The sequence below is a fragment of the Boleophthalmus pectinirostris genome, unplaced genomic scaffold (genome assembly GCF_026225935.1).
Source record: "Boleophthalmus pectinirostris isolate CB_2022bp ecotype Guang Dong unplaced genomic scaffold, ASM2622593v1 HiC_scaffold_20, whole genome shotgun sequence".
In the NCBI taxonomy this organism is placed as follows: Eukaryota; Metazoa; Chordata; class Actinopteri; order Gobiiformes; family Gobiidae; genus Boleophthalmus; species Boleophthalmus pectinirostris.
Window position 1 is genome coordinate 762,865 of NW_026571153.1, and position 18,530 is coordinate 781,394.

General features: G+C 46.2%; 2 protein-coding genes across 2 annotated transcripts in view; one reads left to right on the top strand and one right to left on the bottom strand.

Annotated features, from left to right (window-relative positions):
* The window catches only part of LOC110164763 (F-box/WD repeat-containing protein 7-like), a 117,684-nt gene that overhangs the window by 85,653 nt on the left and 13,501 nt on the right, over positions 1–18,530 (top strand). The window lies entirely within an intron of this gene.
* The window catches only part of otud4 (OTU deubiquitinase 4), a 35,030-nt gene continuing 24,915 nt past the window's right edge, over positions 8,416–18,530 (bottom strand). The window contains 7 exon segments of the mRNA XM_055156119.1: positions 8,416–8,482; positions 9,925–10,680; positions 11,511–11,551; positions 12,157–12,723; positions 14,971–15,246; positions 15,249–15,411; positions 16,663–16,758. Coding sequence (XP_055012094.1) covers positions 10,018–10,680; positions 11,511–11,551; positions 12,157–12,723; positions 14,971–15,246; positions 15,249–15,411; positions 16,663–16,758 — 1,806 coding nt within the window. The 3' untranslated portion in view covers positions 8,416–8,482; positions 9,925–10,017.

The following is an 18,530-nucleotide window of genomic DNA, read 5'->3' on the forward strand; positions in this document are numbered from 1 at the left end:
CCAGTTTTCTGCAAAATCTGAACTTTTAGAACTTTAGAACGAGTTTGAGCTTCACGTTTTACAGTTTGACATCGAAAAATCTGATTCTAACCGATATTAAAACCAGTATCGATACTTAACACTTTTCACAGGTATCGATACTAAAAAAGTCTCATTGACAAACCTGGACTAAACCAGGTCTAAAACTTGGATTAAACTTTGATTAGACCTGGTTTAAGTCCGAGTATTTCTGTATTTCATCGACGTTAGTATCAATTAGAATTAGATTTTCGATACTTCTGACAAAACTTAGCGAGAATCGAAACTAGATCCTCGTTTGTCGTCGGTTTCGATCCTAAAAAAAAAAAAAAAAAATCCCACTGACACGACAGAGTTTTATTTTCATCGTGGGATCAGTATCGAGTATCGAGTCTGTTCTTTAGTATCGAAACCGATGAATCTCTGAAACACTAAATTGGTAAAGTTCAGTTGATGGATTTTACAGACACAGAAGAACCACCTGATGATGTCATGAGGTGGAGCGACGTGTTTTGCTTGTATAAAGTAACGTTTTGGACGAGGAAACAAAAGGTGAAAGTTAAACAAAAGTCGAGATTTTTCAGAATCCTGGAGCCGTTTGAGTTTGTGTGAGTCGAGTCGTTTGTGCTGAAGCTGCTTTTCACAAAACCACAAAAAAAACAAAAAACAAAACTTCATAAACTGCAGATTTGAACTCGTGCATTTACACCAATAAAACTCTTGTGACGGCCGCTCCTTTCTGAAGCTCCACTTTTATTTCTCTAATAAAATCCACTTCTTCTTGGTTTAAATTTAAAGTCGCTGTGACGTTTTGGACGAAACGTTTCACTCGAACTCAGAGTTAAAGTCGTTTTGTGTTGAAGGTTTTACTTTTCTTTTCCCAGTTTTCCCTCCTGGTTTGAATCACGACGTCGCACTTGGGAAATTCATCACTGTTGCCGTAGAAACCGCCAGGGAAAAACCAAGAGGATCCTCTTGACTTTAACTACACTTTATGACACTTTAACTACACTTTACGACACTTTAACTACTACACTTTGACACTTTAATGACACTTTAACTACACTTTTGACACTTTAACTACACTTTGACACTTTATGACACTTTAACTACACTTTATGACACTTTAACTACACTTTACGACACTTTACACTACACTTTACGACACTTTATGACACTTTAACTACACTTTATGACACTTTAACTACACTTTACGACACTTTAACTACACTTTGACACTTTAACTACACTTTATGACACTAACTACACTTTGACACTTTAACTACACTTTGACACTTTATGACACTTTAACTACACTTTACACTTTATGACACTTTAATGACACTTTAACTACACTTTATGACACTTTACTACACTTTATGACACTTTAACTACACTTTAACGACACTTTAACTACACTAACGACACTTTATGACACTTTAACTACACTTAACTACACTTTTTGACACTTTAACTACACTTTATACACTTTAACTACACTTATGACACTTTAACTACTTATGACACTACACTTTATAACTACACTTTTAACTTTACACTTTAACTACACTTTACTACACTTTATGACACTTTAACTACACTTTATGACACTTTAACTACACTTTATGACACTTTAACTACACTTTTGACACTTTAACTACACTTTACGACACTTTACTAACTACACTTTATGACACTTACACTTTATGACACTTTATACACTAACTACACTTTATGACACTTTAACTACACTTTACGACACTTTAACTACACTTTATGACACTTTAACTACACTTTGAACTACACTTTATGACACTTTAACACTACACTTTATGACACTTTAACTACACTTTATGACACTTTAACTACACTTTATGACACTTTAACTACACTTTGACACTTTATGACACTTTAACTACACTTTACGACACTTTAAGACACTTTAACTACACTTTACGACACTTTATGACACTTTATGACACTTTAACTACACTTTATGGCACTTTAACTACACTTTACGACACTTTACGACACTTTACACTTTACTACACTTTGACACTTTAGACACTTTTAACTTTACACTTTTACCAGCCACTTTTAGAAACCATCAGGGAAAAACCAAGACGATCCTCTGGACTTGTGAGGTGGAGATGTGAGGTGTGTCGTCGTGTTCTGGAGTTTTTGTCTTGTTTTTGGTGAAGCGAAACACGACGGAGCCAGAGTTTATCCCAACCTGCTCGTCGGGTAAAACACTTTTAGATTTGATCGTTCATCTCATTCGTTCATGATTCGTCGACCAAACGATGAGAGGATTTTTAAAAACGACAGTGAATGTAAAAGGTGATGTTATTAAAAACTAAACACACCAAAGTTCTTGTCGAGCAGCAAATGAAGGAGCAGCAAAATAAAAGTGGAAAAATGCACAGCGCACTCAGACGTTTTTAATATTTTTCAATAATGTTTCAGGAAAAAAAAAAAAAAAAGTCTGGGTCAGATCGTTTTTCACCAGAGTCAAGTGAAACAGAAACACACCAAAGTCACGTCCTGGTCCAAAGCAGAAAGACGATCTGACGTCTGACAGAGGCTTTTTTTTTTTTTTTTGGCAAAAATTTTATCTAAAAAACCCTTTTGGACATCGGCCATCTGAGTGTGCGTGTTTTTTGTTTTGTTTTGACTTATTAAAGTGATTTATTCCACAGCATAATGTAGATTAAAAACAAACCGACTGACGTTTCACAAAATGCAGGGCTTAAGGTTTAGAGTTTAGAGTTTAGAGTTGGTTTGTGTTCACGTTCACGACTCTTTCGCTGCTCCGTCGTGTTGAAAGGTTAAATTTTTGTCTCTGCAGCTCGTGGATCATAAAAATCTTCAGTTTTCCAGAAGAAACGACGACGTGACAGAGTCGTGTTCATGTCTCAGTTACATGTCGGTTTTTTGGTTTTTACGATCATTATCATAGGATGTGAAAGCAACATAACACACAAGTGCAGGATTCTCATGGTCATGGAAATCCTGGAAAAGTCCTGGAATATTAGTGTCTCTTTCCCACAGTTCCAGTGTTCTGTTTCGTTCTCATGAGTCTGTTGTGTTTATTTGTGAACATCTGAGTCTTTTGTTTAAAAGAGACGACAGTAAACTCACCGACAGGATTTAAAATGTTCAAAAACTATAATCCCAAACCAGAAGGTGAGTGGAAAGATTTACACTAAAACTATGATCTGTTCTACACATGGAGGTGCTGGAAAGTCCTGGAAAATTCACTTTAGCTCATGAAAAAGTCATGGTAAAGTTTGGAAATGTTAATGGAAAAAGAGTTTGAACCCAGCAAAGTAGTTCCGGCAACGGTCAAATCACTGTTCTGTATCACTGCTCTGCCGTGACGTCGCCATAGCAACAGGTAAACAAACACTCAACTGCCCTGAGGAGAAAGTAGAACCAGCTTCATTTAAAACACTGAAATCACTGAAATATTGGAGAATTTTACCGACAGAACAAACTTTTCACTTTCCCAGGTGGAACGTTTCAGTTTGTCGTCACGGTAACGGCACATTAAACACTTTGGATCCGTGAGTTCTGTAGTTTCTAACACGACGCCGCTGCGAAACTGAACAACACACGAGTCCAAACGGTTTAATGTTTGTTTTTATTTCAGTGGCTCCAGACCTTTAAAAATCTACTGAAAGAACAAAAATAAAAACTTTTTGACCTCAAACTTTTTTTTCAGCAGGTTCCAAAATAAAACACAAATAATTTTACTTTTCAGTTCAGAAACGAGGAGGAGAAAATAAATAAAACACACACAAAACACACACGTACACGACCAGAGGGGGCGCCAAGTCGTTGTTTTGCAAGTTTCAAGTCTTTGACCTCAAGTCCAAGTCAAGTCCAAGGTCGAGTCTTGAGTCATGGGCCCATAAGTCCAAATCGAGTCCAAGTTGAGTCTCGAGTCACTGGTCTATAAGTCAAGTCCCAAGTCGAGTCTTGAGTCACTGGTCCATAAGTCCAAGTCAAGTCCATAAGTCTCAGGTCGAGTCTCGAGTCACTGGTCTACAAGTCAAGTCCAAAGTCGAGTCTCGAGTCACAGACCCATGAGTCCAAGTCCATAAGTCCAAGTCAAGTCCCAAGTCGTCTGCTTTGAGCTTCAAGTCACTTCAAGTCCTTAAACCAAAATACCAACTATAACTGAGATTTTTATTCTTTATACGACTTTTAAACTAAATTGTTCTTAAAAAGTCACAGCATATTTGAGTATTTATGAGTTGTAGAAATGTAACTTTATTATTTTTAAATTTCTTGACAAGATCTGAGTGTGAATTATTACGATCAGATCAAAAATCAGATTTAAAAGTGCAGATATTTTGTCTGAAATGGAAAACTCATGTTCTGTTTTATTGTGTTTTACTGTAGAACTTTTGAAGACTCCAGATCATCAGAAAAGTGACTGAGCAGTAGTCGTAGGGAGTATTATTTGTAGGGAGTATTAGTCTCGTCTGTGGGTCAGTTACACAAAGAGTAAAAACAAACTTCCATTTTGAACCAAGATTTCTTTATTCAATTAAAGTTTTACAAAGTGGAACAGCCCTTTTCTTAAATTACAGCAGTTTTTTTATTTCAGAACTTTCTACAAGGCACCGAGAATTTCAACAAAGACAAAAGAAGAAGGAAGTTCACCAAAATAAAAGCACGTAAACACACAAGCACCTTCAAAATAAAGGCCGATAAGTGCTCCGATCTATTTCATACGACGCACCGAAGCTCCGGCACCGCGCCAAACTTTTACCTCCTCGCGTTCCTCCTCGTCGTCGTCCTGTTCCGTTTCGCTCCATTCCACCTCGTGATGTCATCGAGTGAAACGGAAACCGAACCCGACTCCCGGTTTGTCGGCGGCGACGAGGAAACGGCGTCAGAAGTTTTTTCCGTTTACATTCAAAGTCGAGTTCATCGAGACAGAAACAAACACAAAACCGTCTCCGCGTTCACACGTTTAAGGCGTTTCCTGGATTTAAACGTTTTACGATTTTTATGGGTTTTTTTGTTTTTTTACGAGTGCGATTCCTGTAGCAGCATTTTACAACGCGGTGTCGACGGCAAATGAGGGAAAAGTGAAGTTAAAGCTACAAGACGGAACTTTTGCGGCGGCGGCGGTGAGGGTGGATCAGCTGAAAGGCTCGTTTCCGTGGAGACTTCGCGTGATCTTAAAGTACGAGCGGTTTCTACGGCGATCGAGACGACGCCAGCTCACAAGTTGATGCTTTACGGACGTCGTAAACGCTCTCTGGGGGCGTGACGCTAACCGGAGGCACTGCTCCGTCTGAACGTCTGTTAAACTTTAATTCGAATTTTGTTTTTTTTTTTTTTAACACAATTTGACCAAAAAAAGTACAAATGTGTCTTAAAATCACGTTTTCTCTCGAGTTTTCGGACGATCTTTAAAACTTTTTCCGTCAGTGTTTTTTGCCGTTTGCCGTGCGTCGCCGCGGTAACTGCTCAACATTTCGCCGTAGAGACACACGTAGAATCCCCCCGTCCAGTCCCCCGTCTCGACGCCGCCGCACACCGTCACTCGTCCGGACGCCCGCCGATGAAACCGCCTCTGCTTTTAGCCCGGAATGTTCCACAGTACGGCATTAGACCGCGCCGGGATGGAGCAGGCGACAGGTCAGATCCGCGGAGAGGCGAGCCGGCTCCACGGTGAAACACACGTCGTTACTGTTACGATAAAAACACTTGTAATAATTAATAATGATAGATGAAGTTTAATGCCGCACTGTGGGACATTCCAGGCAGACCGGTCACATCTCCATGGAGACGAGGACCGGAAAAGTTCCAGAGTGTTCCAGAGTTTGAAGTGTTTTTTTGTTTTGTTTTTGTGTTTTTTTTTTTTTTTTATAAAGTCGACGAGCGGCGGCGGTTTGTGGGCGTGTCCCCGTTTCCGTTCGCTCCGCCTCCGTTCCTTAGCCCCGCCCACCGAGGAAAAACGCCGCCTCCTATTGGCTCCTTCCTCACACACACACACACACACACACCACGTTTACTCGACCGTTAAAGCTGCACTGCGGAACTTTTCTGCCAGAATGTCTGTTTTTTGTTTTTTTCCTAAGTATTTTTGAGCGATAAAACCTGCACCTGCGATTGAATAAATGTAGAAGTGGAGCTGTTTAAAGTCACACCGCGGAACATTCCGGACAGAGCGGCGACGTCTCCATAGAAACAAACAGAAACCCGAAAAGTGACACAGTGCAGCTTTAAAGAATCTATAAAACAATCAAATCAAATCAAATAAAAGCAGGAAAACAGGAGTGGAACAGTTTCACGAATCTAAACACAAACGTCGAGTCTCGAAGCAGCGACGGACGAAGAGACGAAGACGAGACGAGTTCAGTTTGAATCTGAACACGTCGAGATCTTTGGTCGAATCTGACGAGGACGAACACGAGACACGAGACCTGAGGACGGAGAAAAAAAAAAAAAAAAAAGAGACAAATGAGACAAAGTGGCTCCGACCTGAAGAAGCTGCAACAAAAACAAACGTGAGAATCGTTTCAGATCAAAGTCTAGAAGATTCTGTCACTTCAGACTCACGGGGAAGAGGAGCCACAGCTGTTACTCGAGTAAAAGTACTGTTACTCTGTGCTATAAAAGAAGTAAATGTTTTTCAAAAGATTACTCCAGAGTACATGAGCACTGCCTCCTCTGCCCTTAAAGCCACAGTACGTCACTTTTAATAAAAAAAAAAAAAAAATGGATTCAATGAAGTAAAGTTAAGTGAGTAAAGTGTGTAAAGTAATGTAAAATTAAGTAAAGTATGTAAAGTTAAGTATGTAAAGATAAGTAAGTAAAGTATGTTAAGTAAAGTATGTAAAGTTACGTAAATAAAGTACGTAAAGTAAAGTACGTAAAGTTAGGTAAAGTATGTAAAGTTAAGTATGTAAAATTAAGTAAAGTAATGTAAAGTACGTAAAGTAAAATGTTAAGTAAAGTAAAGAAAGTAAAGTATGTAATGTAAGTAAGTAAAGTATGTAAAGTAAAATATGTAATGCAAATTAAGTACGTAAAGTAACAAAGTAAAGAAAGTAAAGTACGTTAAGTAAAGTATGTAAAGTAATTAAGTGCGTAAAATAAATAAGTAAATGAAGTAAGTAAAGTAAATATCTATGTACATGGAATGATAAAAGTTCCAGACTGAAGTGTCGTACTTTCATCTTAACTGAAAAGGTTTGGAGAGACTCACGCGTCAGTGTCGTCCGCTCTGATTGGCCGTTGCTCAGTAGCGCCCCCTCCCTCCTCTCTGAGTGTACTGGTTGTTGCCGTGGAAGCCTCTGGGTCGGTACTGGCCCCTGGAGCGGCCCCTGTAGCCGCGGCGGGGGCCCCTGGTGTACTGGAGCCGGTGCTGCTCCGGCTCGTCCCACTCGTCCTCCGTCCCCACGCACACGGACAGCGGGTCGTGCAGGAACGGAACGCCGCCGCCGCAGCCCGGGATGTAGGTGAGCGCGGCGGGGAGGTACTGCGCCGCGCTGTGATTGGACGCCTTGTGGTGGTTGACGTAGATGGGGGCGGAGTCGGAGGAGTGGGAGGCGGGGCTGTAGAGGGCGGGCGAGCCGGGGCCGCTGCCGGACTTGGGCACGTTTATGACCTGGACACGGGAACAGAACCAGACGTGAACGTTTAACGGGACTGAACGGACGACACGCGAGTCTTAACGGAGACCTCGCCTCACGCTGGGGGGGTTCTACATGTGTGTGTGTGTGGTGGAATGTTCAGCAGTTACCATGGAGACACAACACACGTACAGCAAACTCGGCTAAAAAAAAAGATCCATGATTGTCGGAAAACGTCCATATTAAAGGATTTTCTGCTCTGTTCTCATGTGTTTCCTCGTCGCACAGACCTGCAGTTGTGTTTTGTTTCATTCACACTTTTAAACACGTTTATCACACAAACCTGCACATTTACCACGAGTTCTCCAGGTCTCCAGGTCTGTTTTTGAGGAGGGACCAACGTTAGAACATGACTTAAAGCTCCCAGGAGATGGTTTAGTGCAGGAGTCACCAACCTTTTTCTCCCTCGGATGAGCCACATTTACTAAACGAAGACGACAGAGAGCTGCTCGTTTTAGATTTTACAAGAATTTGAGATGATTCTAAGAAACAGGGCGAGTCTTTGGGTGCAGCGAGACGCCAATAAAACATAAACCACTGTCCGTTTATTAGTGCACAGAGTTGGGCTTCAAAATGACCCGTGAACGACAGTAACAGACGAGTCATTCACCAAACTTTTATTCTTCAGCACAAAGGTGAAAGGTGAAACTCCTCGGTGAGCTGCAGGTTGGAGACTCCTGCTTTGATTTAATAAACGTGTATATAATAAATGTGTGTGAAGCAGAAGGTGAAACGTACGATGGGTTTGTCCAGAGGAGGATCCACCAGCAGCACCATGTTCTCCCCACCGTCCTGGTTTGAGTGACCTGGAACACAGGAAAGAGTCAGTGAAGAGTCGGGTTACAGGAGCTTTAATCTAACCCTGCACAGTGACACGGATCCTCTGATATTTGAGTCAAAACCACCAGATCCATCCTGAAAGACTCGAACGGACCAATAACAAAGCAGCGCTGTGGGGTGGGCGGAGTCACAGGTGAATGAACCAAAACAAACCCGGTGAACATGGCGTCTGTTTCAGCGTCACTATGGACTCATTTGTTTGAGAAAATCTTGCAGAGGAAAGAGAAGATTTTCTCTCAACTGGATTTCGACTCCAGTTGTGTTTGTTTCGCTGTCGTGACGCTTCGACCAATCAGAATCAAATCCCATGATGCTCCGCCTTTCCCAGAGCCGTTTCAGCGTGAGCCGCTCAGGTGGAGAACGTGAAGAACTGACAGGAGCCTCCTGCAACACTGAAGGCCTTTTATACTTCAGAAGAACAGAAGAACAAGCTGCGTTTGGGCTCTGACATTTCCTACTTCAAAAGATGTATTGCCCCCCGCCCCCCTCGCTCTGCCCCGCCCCCCCTCCCCGCCCGGGGAGTAACAGATTACATGTACCGGAGTTACGTAATCAGAGTACAAATGATGAGTAACTGTATTCAGTTACAGTTACTGTTTCAGTGAGTGGTAATTGGATTACAGTTACTTTGTTGAAATAAATGGATTACACAGAGGGATTTTACTGTTTTCACATTTTGGGCTAAATCTCTCTTTTTTTCTTTTTTTCGGTAATTCCACTGCTGGACACTAAACCAGGACTAAAACCAGGACTTAACCAGGACTAAAACCAGGACTAAAACCAGGACTTAACCAGGACTAAACCAGGATGTAAGAGGATTGAACAGGACTAAATCCTGCTGCATGGACCATGTCTCCTCTTCTATCAATAATATTTTTAATTTGGTTCAGTTCTGTCTGCTAAAAGACAATAAAAGCCTTTTATTGTCTTTTAGCAGACAGAACTTTTTATGTTATGATTTCCTCGTCTTTGTTTCTCTACAACAAACCAAGTAATCCAAAGTAATCAGATTACAATACTCACCATTAGTAATTTAATGGATTCTGTTACAAACTACATTTTGGGTTATGTAATCTGTAATCTGTAGGGGATTACATTTTAAAAGTAAACTTCCCAACACTCGCCTCGTCATCGATCTCCCTCCATGAATTTCTTCCATTTTGACTTTATCGTCACTGAGCGTCGGGTTGAACTGTTGAACAAACGTCTGCTCAGCTGAAGTGTCGAGAACAAACCACAAGAAGTGAACACGATGAGCAGGAGCAACATCAGGACGACATGTTGTTGGTCCGACTCTGTGAACAAAGTTCTTCTGTTCTTCTGACGTGTGGATGACGAGGCTTTAAACCTCATGTTTTCAATCTGAAGCTCGTCTGTCGTCTTTTTTAAACAGTAAATATAAACTTACCACACGCGGAGACGCTCGGCAGCGACACTCGACCTCCGTTGGTCACGTTGGCCGAGGTGGACCCGTCGACGGCGCCGGGGAGCCTGGGCGCCCTCAGCCCCGGCAGCGTGTCTCCGTTGGCGTGCTGCGGCGGCTCCGGGGGGCCCTGGTTGGAGCCGTGGTGGTGGTGGCTCTGGTAGAAGCTCGTCTGGGTGTAGGGGGGGTACGAGCCCGGGTACGGCGCGCTGGCGTGGGGCTGCTGCCAGGACACGTGCGGGGACGGGGCGTACGCCGCGTGATACAGCGGCTCCGGCGGGGGCTGGGAGGGGCGGGGCTGGCTGTAGGAAGTGGGAGGAGCCTGATGATTGGAATGGGCGTGGTCAAACATGCTGTAGGAAGAAGGGGCGGGGTCTGGGGGTTGTGGGCGGGGTTGTAGGCAGAAAGGGTGGGGTCTGGAGGGTTGGGGGCGGGGTTATAGGCAGAAGGGGCGGGGTCTGGATGGTTGTGGGCGGGGTTATAGGTAGAAGGGGCGGGGTCTGGGGAGTTGTGGGCGGGGTTATAATTAGGGGCAGATGCGGGCGGCTCGGGGGGATACGAGGTGGGAGGAGCCTGCGGGGTGGGTGGGGCCTGTGGGGCGGGGTTAAAGGGCGGGTAGGCGGGCTCGTGGGCGTGGTGCAGCGGCGAGGGCGAGCGGGACACGGCTCGGGGCTGCAGGGTGTGAGCCTGCTGCAGCGGGAGCAGGTACATGACCGGAGGATGCATCGGGAGAGTGTACGCCTGACACACACACACACACACACACACGACACACACACGACACACACGACACACACACGACACACACACACACACACACACGACACACACACACGACACACACACACACACACGACACACACACACGACACACACGACAAGACACACACACACACACACGACACACACACACAACACACACACACACACACACACACACACACACGACACACACACACACACACACACACACACACGACACACACACGACACACACACGACACACACACACACACACACACACACACACACACACACACACACGACACACACACACACACACACACACAACACACACACGACAACACACACGATACACAACAACACACACACGACACACACACACGACACACACACGACACACACACGACACACACACACACACACACACACACACACACACGACAACACACACACACACACACACACACACACACACGACACACACACACACACACACAACACACACACGACACACACAACACACACGACGCACAACACACACACACACACAACACACACACACACACACACACACACACACACACACACACACACACACAACACACACACAACACACACAACACACACACACACACACACACACAACACACACACACACACACACACACACACACACACACACACACACGATGACACACACAACACACACACACACAGGACACACACACACACACACACACACACACACACACACACACACACACTCTGTGTTATTATCTGGCTGGAGAATGTTGTTAAAAAGTGCAAAGAGGAACAGAGTCTTGTACCTTTATTCCGAGGTTGAAGAAGAATCTTAAAATGTTTGTATCTAAAAGAGAAAAACGAATCAGACATGACAGAAAAACTGAACCAAACCAGGACTAAACCAGATCTGAACCAGGTCTAAAACCAGGTCTAAACCAGGACTAAACCAGATCTGAACCAGGTCTAAAACCAGGTCTAAAACCAGGTCTAAACCAGGACTAAACCAGATCTGAACCAGGTCTAAAACCAGGTCTAAACCAGGACTAAACCAGGTCTAAAACCAGGTCTAAAACCAGGTCTAAACCAGGACTAAACCAGATCTAAAACCAGGTCTAAACCAGGTCTAAACCAGGACTAAACCAGATCTAAAACCAGGTCTAAAACCAGGTCTAAACCAGGACTAAACCAGATCTGAACCAGGTCTAAAACCAGGTCTAAACCAGGACTAAACCAGATCTGAACCAGGTCTAAAACCAGGTCTAAACCAGGTCTAAACCAGGACTAAACCAGGTCTAAACAAGGACTAAACCAGGTCTAAATCAGGACTAAACCAGGTCTAAACAAAGTCTAAACAAGGACTAAACCAGGTCTAAACCAAAATTAAACCAGGTCTAAATCAGGACTAAACCAGGTCTAAAACCAGGTCTAAACCAGGTCGGCGGCGCTCACCTGTCGGCAGGTCGTCTCCTGATTGGCTGGTGGACATGGGCGGAGTCGGGGCCACCTGTCCCTTGGGTCCCTGCGGAAACCCGGGATACAGAGGATCCTGGAAGAACGGAGCCAACTGCTGCTGGAGCGGGATGGGGGGGGGCAGGTAGTGATGCTGGGCGGGCGGCAGGGACGGAGGGGGGGCCGGGGACGGAGGGGGGGCCGCGGTCGGGAGAGGCACCGCGGTCTGGGGCTCCGTCTGGGGCTGGGGGGCGGGCGGAGGCGGGGGGTCCTGGAGGGAGAAGGCGGCCGGGACAGACGGATCGTTCTGGGGGAGGGACGGAGGAAACGAGGTGGGGGGGGCAGGAGGAGGAGGAGAGTGGGATGGTGGGATCTGAGGCATCGTTTGGTGGTTTATGGCTGGAGGAACTTGAGGGACTTGAGGGACTTGAGGGACTTGAGGGGCTTTGGTCTGGACTGTCCTCAGGTCTGGGACTGGGTCTTGGGTCTGGTTGTGGACCGGGTTTTGACTGGTGGGTGGTTCTTGGGGCTCAGAGGTTTCAGTGTGAGATGGTTTCTGCAGATTCCCTGGAATAAAACAAACAGGTGGAGTTTTACAGACCGTGTGAAGAAGCGTCCTGAATAGAGCCGTCGCAATCAGCGCGGTGCTAAGAGGCCCCGCCCCCCGCACGTGACCAACGTGACCCGACCCAGAGTCCTGCACGGGTCTATTTTTAGAGACTCGCACCCGCCCGGACCCGTTAACATTCTAGCAGTTACCGCCCGTGTCCGTGATACCCCAGGACTGACCCAGGACTAACCCAGAACTAACCCAGGACTAACCTAGAACTAACCCAGGACTGACCCAGGACTAACCTAGAACTAACCCAGGACTGACCCAGGACTGACCCAGGACTGACCCAGGACTGACCTAGAACTAACCCAGGACTAAGCTAGAACTAACCCAGGACTAACCCAGAACTAACCCAGGACTAACCCAGGACTAACCCAGGACTAACCTAGAACTAACCCAGGACTGACCTAGAACTAACCCAGGAACCCAGAACTGACCCAGGACTGACCCAGGACTAACTAACCCAGGACTAACCAGACTAACAGGGACCCAGGACTAACCTAGAACTAACCCAGGACTTAACCAGAACTAACCCAGGACTTAACCCAGGACTAACCCAGGACTAACCCAGGACTAACCTAGAACTAACCTAGAACTAACCCAGGACTAACCTAGAACTAACCCAGGACTAACCCAGGACTAACCTAGAACTAACCCAGGACTAACCTAGAACTAACCCAGGACTAACCCAGGACTAACCTAGAACTAACCCAGGACTGACCCAGGACTAACCTAGAACTAACCCAGGACTAACCTAGAACTAACCCAGGACTAACCCAGGACTAACCTAGAACTAACCCAGGACTAACCCAGGACTAACCTAGAACTAACCCAGGACTAACCCAGGACTAACCCAGGACTAACCTAGAACTAACCTAGACTAACCCAGGACTAACCTAGAACTAACCCAGGACTAACCTAGAACTAACCCAGGACGAACCACTACAGCCCGAGTCCCGAGTGTGACCGCCACAGCCCGAGTCCAGAGTGTGACCGCCCAGCCCGAGTCCCGAGTGGACCGCCCACAGCCCGAGTCCCGAGTGTGACCGCCACAGCCGAGTCCAGAGTGTGACCGCCACAGCCCGAGTCCCGAGTGTGACCGCCACAGCCCGAGTCCAGAGTGTGACCGCCACAGCCCGAGTCCCGAGTGTGACCGCCACAGCCCGAGTCCAGAGTGACCGCCACAGCCGAGTCCCGAGAGTGACCGCCACAGCCCGAGTCCCGAGTGACCACAGCCCGAGTCAGAGTGTGACGTCACCACAGCCCGAGTCCAGTGTGTGACGTCACCACAGCCCGAGTCCAGAGTGTGACCGGCCACAGCCCGAGTCCAGAGTGTGACCGCCACAGCCCGAGTCCGTGTGACGCCACAGCCCGAGTCCAGAGTGTGACCGCCACAGCCGAGTCCCGAGAGTGACCGCCACAGCCCGAGTCCAGAGTGTGACCGCCACAGTCCGAGTCCAGAGTGTGTGAACGTCACCACAGCCCGAGTCCAGAGTGTGACCGCCACAGCCCGAGTCCCGAGTGTGACGGACACAGCCCGAGTCCCGAGAGTGACCGCCACAGCCCGAGTCCGAGAGTGACTCACCACAGCCCGAGTCCCGAGAGTGACATCACACAGCCCGAGTCTCGAGAGTGACATCGCCACAGCCCGAGTCTCGAGAGTGACATCACCACAGCCCGAGTCTCGAGAGTGACGAGTCACACAGCCCGAGTCTCCGAGAGTGTGACCGCCACAGCCCGAGTCCCGAGTGTGACCGCCACAGCCCGAGTCCCGAGAGTGACCGCCACAGCCCGAGTCCCGAGAGAGTGACCGCCACAGCCCGAGTCCCGAGAGTGACCGCCACAGCCCGAGTCCCGAGTGTGACCGCCACACAGCCCGAGTGTCCCGAGAGTGTGACCGCCACAGCCCGAGTCCCGAGAGTGACCGCCACAGCCCGAGTCCGAGTGTGACGCCACAGCCGAGTTCCGAGAGTGACCGCCACAGCCCGAGTCCCGAGAGTGACCGCCACAGCCCCGAGTCCGAGAGTGTGACGTCACCACAGCCCGAGTCCCGAGTGTGACCCACCCCAGCCCGAGTCCCGAGTGTGACCCCCCGCCACGCCCAGCCCGAGTCCAGAGAGTGACCGCCACAGCCCGAGTCCAGAGTGTGACCGCCACAGCGTGTGCCCCTAAAGTGATTTAAAATAAAACAAAAGTCTTACTTGTTGCGTCTGCTGCTTGAACCAGAGCGTCTGTCACCACCGGAGGACTGTGGGCGACCGCGGCGGCGGCCGAAGGAGGACTCGGCGTGGTCCGACCCATCAGACCCTGAGCGGCGTCGGGAGTCGGAGCGATGGCCGCGATGAAGGTGGGAGGAGACGAGGGGGGGGCCTTAGGAGCCAACGAGGAGCCGCCCGAGGAGGAGGCGGAGGAGTTGGACGCGGCCGGGAGAACCGGGGTCACGAAGGAGAAATGGGAGGCGGACGAAGGGACCATCCCGGGCAGCGAGGGTTTGGAGTGTGCCTTTGGTTTTGGGGGCGGGGGCGGCGGGGGCGGGTTGGAGACGCAGAGGAGAGAGGAAGAGCAGAGGGAGAGGAGGAGGGAAGAGGAGGAGAGGAAGAACTGGGACGATCCCCTGAAGTGACGTCTTCAACTGGACTTTTCTGAAAACAAAGAAATATCATGATAATATTATTTATTATTATTATTATTATTATTGATTATTGATTATTATTATTAAAGGGCCCATATGGAACTTTTCCACATCATCTGAAGTGTCCTGCTGTAGTTTTGCTGAACCTCTGGTAAATGGTAATTTTTCTGTGTAAATGTTTTCTGTGTAAAATGTGTGGTTAATGTGTGTGTATGTGTAAATGTGTGTGTGTAAATGTGTGTGTGTGTAAATGTGTGTGTGTGTAAATGTGTGTGTGTGAAATGTGTGTGTGTGTAAATGTGTGTGTGTAAATGTGTGTGTGTAAATGTGTGTGTGTAAATGTGTGTGTGTGTAAATGTGTGTCGTATTCTCCAGCAGCTTCATAAATTACACATTTACACACTCTCTTACACACACATATTTGCACACACACACACTCTTAGAGACACTCTTACACACACACATTTACACACACACACACACATTTTAGAGACACACACACACACATTTACACACACACACACACACACACACACATTTACACACACACACACACTTACACACACACACACACACATTTTACACACACATTTACACACACACACACACATTTACACACACACACACACACACACATTTACACACACACACATTTACACACACACACATTTACACACACATTTACACACACACACATTTACACACACATTTACACACACATTTACACACACACACACAACACACAACATTTACACACACACACACACACACACTTACACACCACACACACACACACACACACATTTACACACACACACACACACACACATTTACACACACACACACATTTACACACACATTTCACACACACACACACATTTACACACACATACACACACACACACACACACACACACACACACACACATTTACACAGAAAACCATGAACCTCTGTTTCAGTTTCTTCGTCACAATCAGATCTGGATTTGTGTTTTTCAGTCGTGGAATTTCCAAATCTCTTCTGAACCAAAGGTAAATTTAAGGAGCCGTTCACTTCATGACATCACAAGCTGGAGCAGAGCGTTCGGACGACTAATAATAACAGAGAGTTCCTCCAGCATGTGACCGAAACAAACAGAAGTGCAGCTCTGTTTTTTTGCGGCGGAAACATCTGAACGGGGAGCGTGACGCCGGCTCGTGTTCGCGGTGACGGAACGACGTCAGAACGAGGTGAATCGATTTGAAACCCCGGCGTTTTTACCCTGTTTTTCTGCGAGCGTCTCTTCTCTCCTCCTCCTCCTCCTCCTCCTCCTCCTCCTCTCTTCCTCCCTCCGTCGCTCGGGCCTCCAGTCTGAGCCTGACAATAAAACAGAGATTCAATAACAGATCTGTTTTTGACATCAGAGCACATTTACTACCCCAGCATTTTTATATTCACTAAAGAACCTCCTGTGTTTGTGCACGAGCAGCGTGGGGAAGGTTTACTTTTAAAATGTAATCCCCTACAGATTACAGATTACACACCCAGAATGTAGTTTGTAACGTAATCCATTAAATTACTTAAAGTGAGTAATGTAATCTGATTACTTTGGATTAGTTGGTTTGTTGTAGAGAAACAAAGACGAGGAAATTGTAACAGAAGATGTTTTTTTTTTTTTGCTAAGACCTGGTTTAGTCCTGGTTTAGTCCTGGTTTAGTCCTGGTTTAGTCCTGGTTTAGTCCTGGTTTAGTCCTGGTTTAGACCTGTTTAGTTTAGACCTGGTTTAATCCTGGTTTTAGACCTGGTTTTAGACCTGGTTTACCTGGTGGTTTAGACCTGGTTTTAGTTTAGTCCTGGTTTAGTCCTGGTTTAGTCCTGGTTCCTGGTTTAGACCTGGTTTAGACCTGGTTTTAGACCTGGTTTTAGACCTGGTTTAGTCCTTTTACTGGTTTAGTCTGGTTTAGTAGACCTGGTTTAGTCTGGTTTAGTCCTGGTTTAGACCCTGGTTTTAGTCCTGGTTTAGACCTGGTTTAGTCCTGGTTTAGTCCTGGTTTAGACCTGGTTTTAGTCCTTGGTTTAGTCCTGGTTTAGACCTGGTTTAGACCTGGTTTTAGTCCTGGTTTTAGACCTGGTTTAGTCCTGGTTTTAGTCCTGGTTTAGTCTGGTTTAGACCTGGTTTAGTCCTGGTTTAGTCCTGGTTTATGGTTTCCTGGTTTTAGACCTGGTTTTAGACCTGGTTTAGTCCTGGTTTAGTCCTGGTTTTAGTCCTGGTTTAGTCCTGGTTTAGTCCTGGTTTAGTCCTGGTTTAGACCTGGTTTAGACCTGGTTTTAGTCCTAGACCTGGTTTAGACCTGGTTTAGTCCTGGTTTAGTCCTGGTTTAGTCTGGTTTCTGGTTTAGTCCTGGTTTTAGACCTGGTTTAGTCCTGGTTTAGTCCTGGTTTAGACCTGGTTTTTAGTCCTGGTTTAGTCCTGGTTTAGACCTGGTTTAGTCCTGGTTTAGTCCTGGTTTTAGTCCTGGTTTAGTACCTGGTTTAGTCCTGGTTTAGTCCTGGTTTAGTCCTGGTTTGTTTAGTCCTGGTTTAGTCCTGGTTTAGTCCTGGTTTTAGTCCTGGTTTAGTCCTGGTTTTAGTCCTGGTTTAGACCTGGTTTAGTCCTGGTTTAGTCCTGGTTTAGTTTAGTCCTGTTTTAGTCCTGGTTTAGTCCTGGTTTAGTCCTGGTTTAGTCCTGGTTTAGTCCTGGTTTAGTGTCCGTCAGTGAGTGGATTTACTGAAAAAAGAAAAAAAGAAAATAAATGTGAAAACAGTAAAATCCCTCTGTTTAATCCATTTATTTCAACAAAGTAACTGTAATCCAATTCCCACTCACTGAAACAGTAACTGTAACTGAATACAGTTACTCGTCATTTGTACTCTGATTACTCTGGTACATGTAATCTGTTACTCCCAGACACTGTGCACAAGTTAGATTTACTGTGTTTCTACATTTGTATTTCACTCGCTCCAGTCTCCTGCTGTTTTTTCAGATTATTTTGAATTTATTATTTCCATTTATACGTTTGCTCTTTGTGAGTTTAATATCATGCGACGTGTGAGCTGCCGTTTGCCGTTTTCCTTTTGGCTCAGTAAAGTTTGAAGTCTGAGTCGGGTTT